Here is a 17,344-nt window from a genome sequence, read left to right as displayed (position 1 = left end):
AAGGCCGTACGGTGACCTATAGTTGTTAATGTCTGTGTCATTTTGGTCATTTGTGGATAGTTGTCTCATTGGCAATCATACCACATCTTCTTTTTTATATTATATTATAAATCAGTTTATGGCAAAACTGAGTTAATATATATCCTTCGGAATTCCTTCAAATAGATAAATTCAATGTTTATTTACACGTTACCTTGATGGAGAAACAGCCGAAATTTGCCAAAGTAACTTACTTTGATATTGATCTAATTTAAACAACAATATAATTGTCCTTTCCTATATTTAGATATTTACGTTCCACATTTGAAACTTTTTACAAAAATGTCCGACAACACTTTTAAAAGAGACGAGATTTCGTTTCATAATGTTATATACATGTAGATGTATTTTTTTTCAAATGGCTGTTCGTTTACTATTGGGATATCGCATTTTAATTTATATCTTGATGTTATTTAGGGAAACTGTGAGTTATACTATGCTCCTTAAGTTGACTTAAATGACCTTCAATGATATTTGATTAACCTTTATATTGTTATAGCTGCTGTGACCATTGTTTCATTTTAAACAAAATCCAATACATTTTTCATAAATCCTCGAAGTTATCTATATTGGTAGATGGTCATCAGTGCTCTGATTCCGGACTATGATTTTATTGATCTTAAAAAAAACCCCAACCTTTTTGGAATATTTTAAAACAAAATAATAAAATATCTTGGTATTCTATGTTATCAGTAAAACTGTTGAAGAAATCTAACTAAAATAGAAGTAAAATTTTACATACGAAACACATTTGTAATTCAAAAATGATTTTACGACTTCACTGCAAGACACGAGAGGAAAAAACTACAAATGAACCAGTGGTGAGCGATCTCATGGATATACCATGTGACAAATAACGAACACTTATGACACACATTACAAGATCCGAATAGACCAAGGATTTGTATAGGCACTTACTATCAGAGGCGGATTTAGAAGGGGAGGCCCAGGGGGCTCAGCCCCCCTTTTCTGGGAAAAATTTGTTTGATTATATAGGGAATCACTGGAGCATGATCGGAGCGGGCCTCCTCTTATGCAGTCAGTGAGCCCCAACTTATGGAAATTTCTGGATCCGCCACTGACTATACAAATCCTTGCATAGACCAAGAAGTTCAAACACACAATACTCAAATAAGGCAAATGGATTTAAAGACAGTCCTCCAAAAAACTATGTTAACCTGGACCTCTATGCAAACTATAGTGTAGCTGAGGGTCTCCATGTTTGCACTATATATTTTTTAAAATTCCAATCCTCCTTTCCCAGCCCTGCGATTCAAACGAAGTACTGTAATTATGCAGGCGGGGATATCTTCCTGGATACCATCACGGAAATCTGATTGATTCAGCCCAGATCAGTTAAAGCTCGTGTGATTGGAACCAGAGACTTTCTATACTAGAAATAGTAAGTAGTGTCGGTTAGTATAGAAAGTCCCTGTTGGAACCCAATGTTCTTCAAATTTTTGTCTCCATAGTTTTTTTGTTACACTCCTTTATATCTACCATCGCTACCTTTTAGGAAAAGGGGGGGGGGGGTCTTTTTAGGATTATCTTCTTGATTATTCTTTTTCTTGGGCTCATTTGTATGCTGTAAATGTGGAACTTTTATACTAACTAGTTATACCAATATATTATGTCCCAGGTCCAACGTACAGGTAGGTGAAACAAATAAGCATAAATCAGTAAGAATAATACTAAAAGATTCATTTAAAGAATAAAGTCGGGTGCAGGTCGTTTCGTAACTAGTCGATTCTTAACTTACTAGGTCATTTCGTACCTGAGACGTTTTGTAACCTTATATCAATTTATAATAATAATACGAGTCGTAGGTTACTTAAATAATAATAAAAAGACCTATTGATGTACATATATATCTATATTTATTTATTAAATAATTGATTGCACATAACTTTACACTTTACAAGTACAGTTTTGCACACATGCGAATAGAACAGAAGAATTTTTAAAAATTGTCCATCATCATTTAGATGTACCCCGTCTTTATCAAAGTATTTAGTCTTGATGTCTCCAATACTTACACCACTCATCTTTATGTTGCTGAGTTCTTTATTAATCTTCTTTTTTTTCTATCATAAGCTGTTTCTTTTATGTTTCTTGTTTTTAGTCTGACGATATTGGAGCCTATAACTACAGAAGGAACACATAAGCGCTTGACATCTTTTGCGAGTTGTATTATCTCTGAGGCTGTGTGTGATGCAGATAATTTGCCACATATGTCATTCTCCCTAATCTGTATGAAAACAAAGTCTGATTTAAATTTCTTCACTATGTGGAGATCAAAATGTCTCAATGACTTTACTTTTCTCCCGCCTACCCCGTGAAGCTTTGTTTCGACAGAACTTGATAAGTCGGATTGAGAGGGATGGCACAACGACCTTAACACCCAAGATGTCATCGGCAACCCTCCGTTCTACCTTCTATGTCGACTTTTTCACAGGGAGACATCGTTTCTTCCTCTACAGATCAAGTGAGTATCCGAAGGTAAACTAAAAAGGTATCAGCATGTGAGGACCCGCTACATACAAGGGCGGCATTTTCTCATTCTGGGATAAATACACTCAAAACCAGATGTCCTGTAGTACATTGTTAAGGAGATGTGCTTTTGTATACGGACCAACTGCTCCTGCTGCTCCGGCCAACTAAGACTTTGTTTCATGTTCAGTGGCGGATCCAGAGGGGGGGGTTCCGGGGGTCCGCACCCCCCCTTTATTTTGGCCAATCAATGCATTTGAATCGGGACATATGTTTGCACCCCCCCTGCACCCCCCCTTTGTCCTGGGCTAGCACCCCCCCTTTCGAAAATTCCTGCATCCGCCACTGATGTTTATACCAGGGGTTTTCGGATGAAAAATCAGGCTTTATGCCAGTATAAACATGCAAACAAAGAACAACATAGTGATGTTTCTGAAAAAAAGAAAAAGGAATAGAGTAAGATAAGTGTTCTAATAAAACTTTGAAACAAAACAAAACCTTTAACTCCGTCAACGCCGGTCTCCAGCCTGAGTGAAAAAGGAGGAGGGTTATGCATTGGCATGTAAAAGTGAGAACAAAGTAGAAAATAATTATTTTTAGGTCTTGCGCCATAGGTCATGTGCCATTAATCAACTTAATCACTTTACACCTACAATAATTACTTTTTATTAACTGTCATTAGTTGTCATAAAAACATTAAAGCTATCACCGAGCGTAAGTACCAATTAGCCAATAATTAAAAAGATATAAGAAAGTTTTAAATTAAAAACATTACAATATTGTTATTATTAGATGAACGATTTGATCATTTATAAATAATAACTTTAACTCGGTTTCATTTAAACTAATTAATTTAAAATACCAGGTACGAAACGTCTCAGTTACAAACCAATGTAGTTACGAATCGACCAGGTACGAAACGACCAGGTTACGAAACGACATGCCTTAAAAATGCATTCTTTGAAGAATTTAATTTTTTTGTCGAATAATGTTCAAAGGGCGCTTAGTCTCTTCTTTTAACATGACATTCGCGCGGGAACCTTTAAAGAAGTCAGAGTTGTGCCCCGTTGGCCACATCTGAAGGTGGATTTCCCCCACGCTTATAATCTTCCCACAATGCATCATTCTGCTTCAAAAATGGAGTCTAAGTTTGAAGTCGGAGACCTAGTCTGGTAAGAAAACATAGTAAAACGCAACTGAAATGATTTAATTTAGAAACTTATATAATGCAATACAAAAAATAACAATCTTTCATTTATATTTTTAAGGGCGAAGATGAAAGGATTCCCCTCATGGCCAGGAAAGGTAAGATTACTTCGACCTCTTGCCAGACCGGCATGTCAACAATCTTAACAAATGCCAAAAGAGCTTAGAAAGGACACTTTCAATTGCTTTCTGTAGTTATTATTCATTATATATCATTCATTGAACATAAAAAATGTAAATCTTATCTCTGTGATTACTTGCAGCAGATATATTTGATGTTAAAAATCCCATTAACTCGGTCAGAGCAGAGTAATCTCCCCTGAGATTGAAATTATGCCTTTGTTTCAATAATCATTTTAAAGTTCATCAAAAGGAATTGACAAATATGGTTGTGTTTATGCATTAAAATCCTTAAAAATCTACTTAGAATACAGACACACTTGTGCATTAAGGAGACTTAAAGCTTTATGTAAAAATTATATGCATTTTATGTTTCAGACTTGTGCTTATTTGGTGTTCATTGTCGAGCCTTCGACTTTAGTCGAAAAAGCGAGACTAAGCGATCCTACATTCCGTCGTCGTCGGCGTCGTCGGCGGCGTCAACAAATATTCACTCTGTGGTTAAAGTTTTTGAAATTTTAATAACTTTCTTAAACTATACTGAATTTCTACCAAACTTGGACAGAAGCTTGTTTATGATCATAAGAAAGTATCCAGAAGTAAATTTTGTAAAAATAAAATTCCATTTTTTCCGTATTTTACTTATAAATGGACTTAGTTTTTCTGCGAGGAAACATTACATTCACTCTGTGGTTAAAGTTTTTAAAATTTTAATAACTTTCATAAACTATCGTTGATATGTACCAAACTAGGACAGAAGCTTGTTTATGATCATAAGATAGTAACAAGAAGAAAATGTTGTGAAAATAAATTTCCACTTTTCTGTATTTTACTTATAAATGGACTTAGTTTTTCTGCGAGGAAACATTACATTCACTCTGTGGTTAAAGTTTTTAAAATTTTAATAACTTTCATAAACTATCAAGGATTTGTACCAAACTTGGACAGAAGCTTGTTTATGATCATAAGATAGTATCAAGAAGAAAATTTTGTAAAAATAAATTTCCACTTTTCCGTATTTTACTTATAAATGGACTTAGTTAGTTTTTTTGCCAGAAACAAAACATTCACTCTGTGGTTTAAGTTTTTAAAATTTTTATAATGTTCTTAAACTATCATGGATTTTTACCAAACTTAGACAAAAGCTTATTTCTGATCATAAGATATTATTCAGAAGTAAATTTTGTAAAAAAAAAAATCACTTTTTCCGTATTTTACTTATAAATGGACTTAGTTTTTCTTCCAGTTAACATTACATACAGTCTGCAGTTAAAGTTTATAAAACATTTATTAGATTCATAAATTATCCTGGATTTTTTTTACCAAACTTGGAAGTTTCTTTCAATCAAAAGACAGTATTGTGAGGGAAATTTTTATTGATGTTTTTCCTCATTTTTGTTGAGTCTGCGATTAACAGAAAAAGTAGGCGAGACACCGGGTTCCGTGGAACCCTTACGAATTTTTTTTTTCAAGCAATCAAGTCAGAAAATTGCAAAATGAACACCTGTGTTGTACTTGAAAGGTTCCACATTTTGAATTACCTGTTGATTTGCAAATAACTTTTCTATATTAATCAATAAAGTTTTTTTACATTTATCAAGTTTTAATAATACATGTAATATACAAATATAAATATTTTATTGTCACAAACTCAATTAACAATAATTGTCAACGGCCCATATATATGATGGAGCTGTTGACAAAATTCTTTCCCCATCTTAGTTTATTATGGCATCCTTTGCTGGAATAAAAAAAAAATGAACAGCAAAATTCAGTGAAGAATTAATAATCTGAAAATGCAATTAAATTAAGTTGTATTAATCTTGATTCAGCCATGTCTTAGACAAATGTTAATTCATACAATAAAACTACAAGCCTGATGTTTGAACAAACAAGTAAGGAAAACAAATATGATATACAGCAACAAGTGAACAACAACCACTAAATTCCAGGATTTTGACTTGTGACAGGTACATTTACAGAATGTGACATGGTTAAACATGGTGCTGAACCCTTTGATATTTGCTATTTTAAATCTCAAAATGAAATACATCTATAAAAGCATGACTTCCATACAATTGACATGAGTCTCCTGAATTCCATATAACTCTTCTAATATCTATGAAAAGTAAATTTTACACGTTTGAGCATCTTTCAAATATTTACATTGAATTGTAAAATTTAATGATAATTTTTGTTAATGTGAGCAGTCATGGCAGTTGAAATGATTTAACAATTTTTATGTTAAAAGTTTTCCCAATATACATGAGGCATTTGTATAAGATGTTCAAAATAACTTGCATTAATTGAAATTCAACGTAATTTGAACATATTTAATAAATATCCAGTGTAAAGGTAAAAAATTACAAATTAATTCTTTAAAAAAATGTACATTTAACAAAGAACTTATAAATTGGGCTTGGAATGTACATTTTAGCATTCATTTAGATTTAAGCCAATGATTGTGATGTATAGTAAGTAAATAATTAGTTGAAGAATACCCAACTACACTTAACCTACTCAAGGTTATGATGCAAAGTTAAGTGGTTCTATTAATACACGTACTATTTTCTAAAAATCATTTTGACACTCAGAATTTCAAAAACAAGAAAAAATGATTAAACACTTCTTGATATATTGGTATATTCAGAGGTTCATGTTTGCAATAAATCTTTATGAAAACTTTAATGGAATAACATTTTAATGATTATATTTTGTAGGTCATTGCTCCTAAAGATGAGGTTAAGAAACCTCTGAAGAAAACACTACATCACTTTGTCTTCTTCTTTGGATCAGAAAACTAGTGAGTAAAAACATTGAAAGAATATCTGTCGATGATGCTAGATGTTGTTATGTTTGTTTTTTTCCATTTTAAGGGAAAATGATTATTTTTAACCATGACCAAACACTGAATAGATAACAGTAATCAATCCAGGTACTTTTTAGTTGCTTAACATTTTAGAATTACAGATATCAACAAATTGCAACTGCACAGGATAGGTTGATATCTCGTAGACCAAAAAAAACATTGTCAGGGGAGGAGTGCTACCTTCGCTTTACGTCAACTCATGACAAGTTTTTTTTGGCCTCAAAATGTAGTGCATGACTAAGGGCAGCTGCTGGTGTGCCTGCCAATCCTTCATTGGTGCACTTGGGGCATGGCTGAGAAATTGATTTTGAATAACACTATACTCATTTCCGCATCATGACCATCCCGGCACTCTATACAAAGAAAATCCTAATGAATGTCAGTGATAAACATTCATGTTGCTTCTGACATGTCATAATTCCATTTTGTTATTATTAAAATTGTATGTTGTTATGATCTTGTAATAAAATAAAATTTCATATTTTTGTTGCTTAACCTTTTTGGCTCAGTATATAAGCTAGAATAAAGTTTATTTTGCTGTTTTAGTGCCTGGATTCCAGAAGAGAATATTTATTTATATGCAGCCAACAGAAACAAGTTTAAATTGAACAGTAGAATACCTAAAGGATACAAGGAGGCGTTGGAGGCCATAGAAGATGAAGTGAAAGCACAACCTGCTACAGTAGGTCTCAAGGGTTAGGCCCAGAATGTGTCACAACTTACAATAGTGGGTTGGGGGTATTAATTTTTCATGTCCGTCTCTGTTTTCCTGTCTGGTTTCAGGTTTAAGATACTGTAAATTCAGAGGTTTTTATTATCAAGATAAGTTTGACTGGTTAATAAGTAACAAATGTTGATATCTCAATGACACTTAAAATATCACAAAATGCAATTAAAAACACAATTCTGTCAAGATTTTGCAATTGATGGGTGACTTTCACTGATTTCATCAATTGTTGGAGTTGAATCCTGAGTTATGGGGAATTTTTCAGCACTAAAAGGCAATCATGTTGATGCAAATAAAATTTAACTACATGGTTAAAAAAGAAGAGATCATAACAAAAAATTAATACCGAAAATGAAGAAATTTCTTAGCTGATTCCATTTTTGTAAGACGCTGTGAATATGATCCTCTTACAACTTGAGCATGGTCATTCAAACATGCTGCATAGGTGTGAAATGTTATTTTTTTCTAATTTTTAACAGTTTTTGATGTTCCTGTTTAATTCAATAATTTTATTGATTAAAGAAATATTTTGCTTGGTGATTTCAAATTTTCTATAATTAATTTATCAAATTGATATTTGATTTGAACCAATCAAAAATATAATAAAATTTGTTAAAGAATGCATTTAGTACATTTAAATCTGATTTTTGACTTTTTTCCCTGATGAAAATTACTCACTGACACAGTATTTTCACTCCTAAACTAATTCAAATGAGTAAACTTATTTTTCACTTACAAAAGCTTGGCTTAACACTACTGTTTAAGATTGTAAACAAGATGGGTGTATGTCTAGCCTGTAACTTGTAGCTTTTTCTGTGTATAAAAGTTTTTGGTGCAGGATGAAATTATTTTTGTGAGCTTTCGTACCTATCAAAAATTATTTTTGTATAATTGCATTCCATATTAGGAAGAAAAGTGATGCAATCAATCAAGTGTTGAACTTAGAAGAGCCCTGAGTTTATATTATATTTTTTCTCAGAAAAACTCCAGGACACTGGAACTACCATCTATAGACGAAGAGTTGGCCCAGATTTTCCCAGGAAGTTCAGATAGTCCCATCAAAGATTACTCTAGAGAACCAATGGGTGGCAAGAAACCAAAGGTGAAAACAAGTTGATCTCAATAAATTACTGGGGCTTTCCTTAAAGTGTTCATGTTAAAGGATCTACATTGCATATATAAAAGTATTAATTTTTTTTTGTACAAATCTGTCAATTGTGTACCATAATTGGTACAATAAACATACAAGTATGTACTTCTATAGAAATAATTTGAAATTATTAAGGAAATGTAAGGTTCAACAGGGAGGTGAAAAAAAACCTGCATGAATAATTTTCAAAATATAACTGTATATTTATATATTTATTACATATACAAGCAGAGGCGGGGTATCTTCTTCATTTGCTTCAGTAATGCTTATTATGCCTATGGAAACTATAACAGATAGACAGTACTCTGCAGCTCATTGAACAAAAACACTTTTCTACTAAAAATACCTTATAACTTTTATATCTGTTCTTGTGTTACTTACAACTGATAATCATTAACTGTAAATATTAAAATAAGTCAAATAATTCACTTTTTTATATTTAACCGGATTTTTGTGACAAAAATGTCGGTTATTGATTTGGGGATGTACGGCGGGCGGCCGGGCCGGCGGGCGGGCAGTCGGGCGGGCGGGCGGGCGGGCGGCAATCAAATGTTGTCCGTGCATTAACTCATGAACCGTTCAACCAAAGCTTTTAAAATTTTAATATGTTGTTACTGACAACTAAATGAAGGTCAAGTTCAATAATGGCGATTTTGACTTTTACCGTTCAGGAGTTATGGTTCTTGAAAGATTGAAAAATGGAGTTGTCCGTGCATTTACGCATGAACTGTTCTACCAAAGCTTCCCAAATTTTAATATGTTGTTACTAATGAAAGAATGGAGGTCAAGTTCAATAATGACGAATTTGACTTTTACCGTTCAGGAGTTATGGTTCTTGAAAGATTGAAAAATGGAGTTTCCAGTCGTGTCCGTGCATTTATGCATGAACTGTTCTACCAAAGCTTCCGAAATTTTAATATGCTGTTACTGATGACAAAATGGAGGTCAAGTTCAATAATGACGATTTTGACTTTTACCATTCAGGAGTTATGGTTCTTGAAAGATTGAAAAATGGTTTTTCCCGTTGTGTCCGTGCATTTTCTCATGAACCATTCAACCAAAGCTTTTGAAATTTTAATATGTTGTTACTGATGACAAAATAGAGGTCAAGTTCAATAATGACGATTTTGACTTTTACCGTTCAGGAGTTATGGTTCTTGAAAGATCGTAAAATGGCGTTTCCATTCAGGTTGTTGCATTTACTCATGAACCATTCAATCTAAGCTTTTCAAATTTTAATATGTTGATACTGATGACAAAATGGAGGTCAAATTTGATATTGACGATTTTCACTTTCACCATTCATCAGTAATGGTTCTTGTGATATTGCCAGGACACAAATAAATGTTAATAAATCCGGTTTGCTGTCGTTGTGACAGCCTCTTGTTTATAAATTTATGTCATATTTCTTTAATATTTTATTATTATTATCAGTTGAAAAAAGATGCAACACCAGTAAAAGATAAGAAAGAAAGAAAGGTGAGTAGCTTTTAGCGTTGTTATGTAGATTCCACCACTGCAACAAGTGTGTTAAGATATTTCTCTGTAGAAACAGTTTAATTTTAATATTCAAAGTGTAAGGCTTGCTGAGCTTTTTATACGACCGCAAAAATTGGAAATCTGTTGGCATTGTACATTTGGAGACTTGTTTCTCTATTTTTTTCAAAACTGTTAGATACAACCTAAAAGAGAGACCGACATGCTGTAATTCTCAAATCATACACAGAAAACTAAAAGATAGTAACAGAAACTATCATTTTTATTGTTGAAAAAGCGAGACATAGCGATCCTACATTCAGTCCTCAGCTTTAGTGTCCACAAATATACACTCTGTGGTTCTTAAAGTTTTTAAAGTTCTGATAAATTACTGAAACTGTTTCTGCATTTCTACCAAACTTAACCAGAAGCTTTAAATGATCCATAAGATAGTAAATTTTGAAGAAAAAAATTCAGTTTATCCATATTTTACTTATAAATAGACTTAGTTTTGCTGACAGTTAACATAACATTCACTCTATAGTTAAAGTTTTAATTTTCCATGCCCCACCTACGATAGTACAGGGGCATTATGTTTTCTGGTCTGTGTATCCATTTGTTCGTCCTGCTTCAGGTTAAAGTTTTTGGTCAAGGTAGTTTTTGATGAAGTTGAAGTCCAATCAATTTGAAACTTAGTACATATGTTCCCTATGATAAGATCTTTCTAATTTTTATGCCAAATTAGAGTTTTTGCCTCAATTTCACCGTCCACTGAACATAGAAAATGATAGTGCAGATGGGGCATCCATGTACTGGGGACACATTCTTGTTTTATATCCTTCTAAATCTATTCTGGATTTGTACTTAACTTTGACAGAAGTTTTAGTGTTGATGATCAAAAGCTAGTATCTTAAAGGAAATTTTGCTAAAATTTATTTCCTGTTTTTCCCTATCTTACTTTCAAATGGACTTAGTTTTCCTTCCAGTTAACATTCATACAGTCTGCAGTTAGTTTCTAAAACTTTTATTAGATTGATAAGCATCCTTGATTTTTACCAAACTTGGACAGAAGCTTCTTACAATTAAAGATAGTATCTTGAGGAAAATTTTGATAATTTTTTCCCCATTTTTGTTGAGCCTGTGGCTTTTGTAGCAAAAGCAAGACATGGTGATCCTACATTCCGTCGACTTCTATCACACTGAAAATATAGACAACAGCAAAAGTAGTCAAGACACTAGATGCGGCGTTACCTTTAAGATTTTTTTTCTCACATGAATAATTTAACTAAATATAGTATTATTTTATTTTAGTCCATAGGCACAGGAACTGTTGGTCGACCTCCAAAAGTAAAAGATGAGACAAGTAGAAAGGTTTGTCTGATAGCTACATAAGATATCAGTATTCATTGAGCTACATAAGATATCAGTATTCATTGAGCTACATTAGATATCAGTATTCATTGAGCTACATAAGATATCAGTATTCATTGAGCTACATAAGATATCAGCATTCATAGATGGTCATTAAACTGCAAAATCTGCACACCAGTCCTCAAAATTAGCACAGGACCAACAGGACATATCCTGTTTTAAGATATATTTGATGCTGTTGTTTTTTGTTAATTTTGTAATACATTCCTAAGAAAAATTTGAGGAATGCCAAACCACAATTTCTATGACTGTTTAAGAAGGGTGAAACAAGGAGAACCTTTGAGCCAGTCTTTTATATCCTCTCTACATGAAACAAAAGGATAAAAACAATAACATAATTCGATTCAAAAATGTTTGAAAATAGACATGATATTACCAAACTTAGGGCTATTCCAGAAAAAAATGTAGGGGGGTGTTGGAAGGCACTTTTTGTCAGCATCCGCCACCCAGACAATTGTAATTGAGACTTATAGTTCATTATAGTGTGAAAAGTTGCTCTGATACCCATCACCCATGTATTATTAATATAATGTACCTTCCAACCCCCATACATTTTTTTCTGGAATAGCCCTTAGATCATTAGTGATCATAATTTTTGTTGAAAAAGGGATACTTAGTTGATAATTATTTTTGACTGATAGACCAATTTGACAATCAACATACTAATAATTTTTCAGAGTACAGGTTCGTTGCCTGTGAAAAAGAGAATGTCATCTTTAAGTGAGGAAGAATTGAAAGCCAAGAAACAAAAGTTGTTTGCAGAAGGAAGAATGAACACAAAAATCAAAGCTAAACCTTCCACAAATTCAGTACAGGTAATAAAATTACACTACAGTTGCAGAGGCGTATCAACTAAAAATACAGAATGTCTTTCTCAGAAAAATCATGTTGTATTGGAAGACAACTGTTTTTATACACCTGTTTAAGGGATGTATTATGGTATACAGTTGTCCGTCTGTTGTTAACACGTTAGACAATAACTACAAAACGCTTTAACCAATTTGCATGAAATTTCTGTGAATTGTTTTTATCTGTTGACATAAGCTCACTTTGTTTTTATGCCCCACCTACGATAGTAGAGGGGCATTATGTTTTCTGGTCTGTGCGTCCGTTCGTCCGTCTGTCTGTCCGTCCGTCCGTCCGTTCGTCCGTCTGTCCCGCTTCAGGTTAAAGTTTTTGGTCAAGGTAGTTTTTGATGAAGCTGAAGTTCAATCAACTTGAAACTTAGTACACATGTTCCTTATGATATGATCTTTCTAATTTTACAACCAAATTAAACTTTTGACCCCAATTTCACGGTCCACTGAACATAGAAAATGAAAGTGTGAGTTTCAGGTTAAAGTTTTTGGTCAAGGTAGTTTTTGATGAAGCTGAAGTTCAATCAACTTGAAACTTAGTACACATGTTCCTTATGATATGATCTTTCTAATTTTACAACCAAATTAAACTTTTGACCCCAATTTCACGGTCCACTGAACATAGAAAATGAAAGTGTGAGTTTCAGGTTAAAGTTTTTGGTCAAGGTAGTTTTTGATGAAGCTGAAGTCCAATCAACTTGAAACTTAGTACACATGTTCCTTATGATATGATCTTTCTAATTTTACAGCCAAGTTAAATTTTTGACCCCAATTTCACGGTCCACTGAACATAGAAAATTAAAGTGTGAGTTTCAGGTTAAAGTTTTTGGTGAAGGTAGTTTTTGATGAAACTGAAGTCCAATCAACTTGAAACTTAGTACACATGTTCCTTATGATATGATCTTTCTAATTTTACAGCCAAGTTAAATTTTTGACCCCAATTTCACGGTCCACTGAACATAGAAAATTAAAGTGTGAGTTTCAGGTTAAAGTTTTTGGTCAAGGTAGTTTTTGATGAAACTGAAGTCCAATCAACTTGAAACTTAGTACACATGTTCCCTATGGTGTGATCTTTCTAATTTAATGCCAAATTAGATTTTTTACCCAATTTCACGGTCTATTGAACATGTAAAATAATAGTGCAAGTGGGGCATCCGTGTACTTTGGACACATTCTTGTTTATTATAGATTTATAAGATTTTACTTTTCTGAGTTATAGGCTTTTATTAATAAAAAATTTGTATGGGTTCCGCGGAACACAGTGTCTTGCCTACTTTTGCTGTTAATTGCAGACTCATCAAAAATGAGGAAAAACATCAATAAAAATTTCCCTCTCGATACTGTCTTTTGATTGAAAGAAGCTTCCAATTTTGGTAAAAATCCAGGATAGTTTATGAATCTAATAAATGTTTTATAAACTTTAACTGCAGACTGTATGTAATGTTAACTGGAAGAAAAACTAAGTCCATTTATAAGTATAATACGGAAAAAGTGGATTTTTAAAAAAAAAAAAACCTTCTGAATAATATCTTATGATCAGAATCAAGCTTTTGTCCAAGTTTGGTAGAAATCCAGGAAAGTTGAAGAACATTATAAAAATTTTTAAAACTTAAACCACAGAGTGAATGTTTTGTTTCTGGCGAAAAAAACTAAGTCCATTTATATAAAGTAAAATACGGAAAAGTGGAAATTTATTTTTACAAAAATTTTTTCTTGATACTATCTTATGATCATAAACAAGCTTCTGTCCAAGTTTGGTACAAATCAAGGATAGTTTATGAAAGTTATTAAAATTTTAAAAAGTTTAACCACAGAGTGAATGTAATGTTTCCTCGCAGAAAAACTAAGTCCATTGATAAGTAAAATAAGGAAAAAATTGAATTTTATTTTTACAAAATTTACATCTGGATACTTTCTTATGATCATAAACAAGCTTCTGTCCAAGTTTGGTAGAAATCCAGTATAGTTTAAGAAAGTAATTAAAATTTCAAAAACTTTAACCACAGAGTGAATATTTGTGGATGCCGCCGATGGAATGTAGGATCGCTATGTCTCGCTTTTTCGACAAAATACAAAGGCTCAACAACTTGATATGACTGCAGAGGTCGAGCCCTGAACAGTTTGGGCAAGTATGGACACAAAATTCAAGCTTGATACAGCTCTGAATTTGGATTGTGATTAAATTTACCCAATTTCACGGTCCATGGAACATGAAAAAGGATAGTACAAGTTGGGCATCCATGTACTTTGGACACATTCTTGTTTTTATTCCAGTTAACATTACATACAGTCTGCAGTTAAAGTTTTTAAAACATTTATAAGATTCAAAACTATCCTGGATTTTTACCAAACTTGGACAAATGTCTCTTTCAATCAAAAGATAGTAGGCAGTTAAAGTTTTTAAACATTTATAAGATTCAAAACTATCCTGGATTTTTACCAAACTTGGACAAATGTCTCTTTCAATCAAAAGATAGTATCAAGAGGAATATTATTATTAATTATGCCCCAACTACGATAGTAGAGGGCATTATGTTTTCTGGTCTGTGCCTCTGTTCATTGGTCCGTCCGTGCGTCTGTTCGTCCTTCTTCAGGTTAAAGTTTTTGGTCAAGGTAGTTTTTGATGAAGTTGAATTATGCCCTACCTACGATAGCAGAGGGGCATTATGTTTTCTGGGCTGTGCCTCCATTCGTCCGTTCATTTGTTCGTGTGTCCGTTCGTCCCACTTCAGGTTAAAGTTTTTGGTCAAGGTAGTTTTTGATGAAGTTGAAGTCCAATCAACTTGAAACTTAGTACACATGTTCCCCATGATAAGATCTTTCTAATTTTAATGCCAAATTATAGTTTTGACCCCAATTTCATGGTCCACTGAACATAGAAAATGATAGTGCGAAGTTCAGGTTAAAGTTTTGGTTAAAGTTTTTGGTCAAGGTAGTTTTTGATGAAGTGAAAGTCACATCAACTTGAAACTTATTACAAATGTTCCCTATGATATTATCTTTCTAATTTTTATTCCAAAATAAAGTTTTTACCCCAATTTCACGGTCCACTGAACATGGAAAATAATAGTGCAAGTTGGGCATCTGTGTTCTATGGACACATTCTTGTTATTTTCCTCATTTTTGTTGAGCCTGCAATTAACAGCAAAAGTAGGTGAGACACTGGATTCCGCGGAACCCTTACAAATTTTTAATAATCTGAAATCTCACCACATGACCTAAAAAAGTTTTCACATAGTACATAGGTCATTGTCCCTCCTCTGGATTTATGCACAGTTTCAGTCTGGTTTAAGAAAATACAGAGATTTAATTTGATACATAATCTTGATTGGGTAAATACCTTCCTCAATGCAAAGTGGGCATTAAGTGTTACCCTTGACTGTCCTTCTGTATGTCCCATTTTTCCTTAAAAAAGCAAACTTGAGCTGGGGCATTTGTGCCTTGAGACACATTCTACTTTTATTTTTCAATTGTGACACTTTTTACCTTTAAACCCTGCTATTTCTAGAAACACACATTTTAAGCCTATTTTTATATGCCCGTTTAAGGGATGTATTATGGTATACCGTCTGTCTGTCAGTCGTCAACATGTCTGGCATTAAATCAAAAACCCTTTAACCAATTTGCATAAAACTTCGGTGAATTGTGTATTTCTATTGACGTGAGCTCCCTTTCGTTTTTTATAAATTTTAGATTTTACATTTACCAGTTGCAGGGGTTTTATTCATAAAAAAGGGGCATTTTCCAGTTTTCGGACAAAAACTATAAAATGCTTTTAGCAATTCTTATGAAACTTTAGTGAATTGTTAATATCTATTGATGTAAGCTCCCTTTAGAATTTTATAAGTTTCAATTTTACATTTCTAAGTTATGCCTTATGGGGTTTTATTCATTAAAAAAGGGAGGATTTTCCAGTTTTCGGACAATAACTTAAAAATGCTGTCATCAATTCTCCTGAAACTTTGGTTAATTGTTTATATCTATTGATGTAAGCTCCCTCTTGATTTTCATAAATTTCTGATATGACATTGAGAATATATTTAACTTATTTGTTGATAGTCTGACAACAGATTTACTAAGTATTGAGCAACAGCAAGAAATTTTTATTTGAATATATATTCAATTCATATATACAATTTTAAGTTCTTTGACTACTATTATTCAGAAACCTATAATATGTCAAATATTTAATTACAATCCAAATTCAGACCTGTATCAAGCTTGAATATTATTACATTTCTTCCCCAACTGTTCAAGGTTGGACATCTGTGGGCGTATGTAGCTGTGCACAGCCAAGCATTTTATTTTATTGGTCTTTTAAAGGTGCATATTGGTTAATAAAATTGAAGAACTAAAACTTGCCTATTAAGCGAGAAAAAAAGTGCTTGAAACATATTTGTGTATTAAGTTAAACTGTATGTGTGTTTTGTATTTTAGGACATACCAATGGATGTGAATCAAGAAGACTTGCCTTTGTCTCCTCCCCGGGAATCTCCAACCAAATCTCCAAACTCATCAACACATAACAAATCAACATCAGGTTTACTAATAGAGGAGGCCGTCAAAAAACCTCTAAAACCTATCATCCCAACACCACTCAGGATTGGCTTCCTGGGACTAGGGATTATGGGACAGGGCATGGTAATGAATCTCCTCAGATCTGGACATGAAGTCACAGTATGGAACAGAACAGCTCAAAAAGTAAGTCAGAGGGAATGCTTTCCTTGTTGTAAAGTAAAATAACATGGATGGGAAAAATTATTTAAATAAACAATGTATATACCTTATAGCAGGACGCAGGATTTTTTCGTAGTGTAAAATTTGGCGATTTTCAATGAATAAGGTATAGGAAATATAATGGCAGTTATTATTTTAGCAGGTTCAAAATTTTTATCAAGACCTGCATGTACACTTTTGCCGTAATTTATTTTGGCAATTTTGATCTATCTTCTAAAATAATGGAAAATTTACACCCCGTG

General features: G+C 33.0%; 1 protein-coding gene across 2 annotated transcripts in view; it reads left to right on the top strand.

Moving 5' to 3' along the window:
• The first annotated feature begins 3,631 nt into the window (after window positions 1–3,631).
• Window positions 3,632–17,344, top strand: part of LOC143042498 (uncharacterized) — a 34,696-nt gene continuing 20,983 nt past the window's right edge. The window contains exons 1-9 of one of the 2 annotated variants that reach the window (XM_076214820.1): window positions 3,632–3,701; window positions 3,798–3,834; window positions 6,576–6,658; window positions 7,271–7,406; window positions 8,431–8,553; window positions 10,036–10,080; window positions 11,389–11,448; window positions 12,186–12,323; window positions 16,803–17,066. In XM_076214820.1, coding sequence (XP_076070935.1) covers window positions 3,646–3,701; window positions 3,798–3,834; window positions 6,576–6,658; window positions 7,271–7,406; window positions 8,431–8,553; window positions 10,036–10,080; window positions 11,389–11,448; window positions 12,186–12,323; window positions 16,803–17,066 — 942 coding nt within the window. In that variant the 5' untranslated portion in view covers window positions 3,632–3,645. Of the gene's footprint in view, window positions 3,702–3,797; window positions 3,835–6,575; window positions 6,659–7,270; window positions 7,407–8,430; window positions 8,554–10,032; window positions 10,081–11,388; window positions 11,449–12,185; window positions 12,324–16,802; window positions 17,067–17,344 lie in introns of both variants that reach the window. The other variant, XM_076214819.1, reaches the window with a different exon arrangement.

The sequence above is a fragment of the Mytilus galloprovincialis genome, chromosome 8 (genome assembly GCF_965363235.1).
Source record: "Mytilus galloprovincialis chromosome 8, xbMytGall1.hap1.1, whole genome shotgun sequence".
In the NCBI taxonomy this organism is placed as follows: Eukaryota; Metazoa; Mollusca; class Bivalvia; order Mytilida; family Mytilidae; genus Mytilus; species Mytilus galloprovincialis.
The sequence above is the reverse complement of the archived record's forward strand: the minus strand, read 5'-3'. Positions and strand labels throughout refer to the sequence as shown.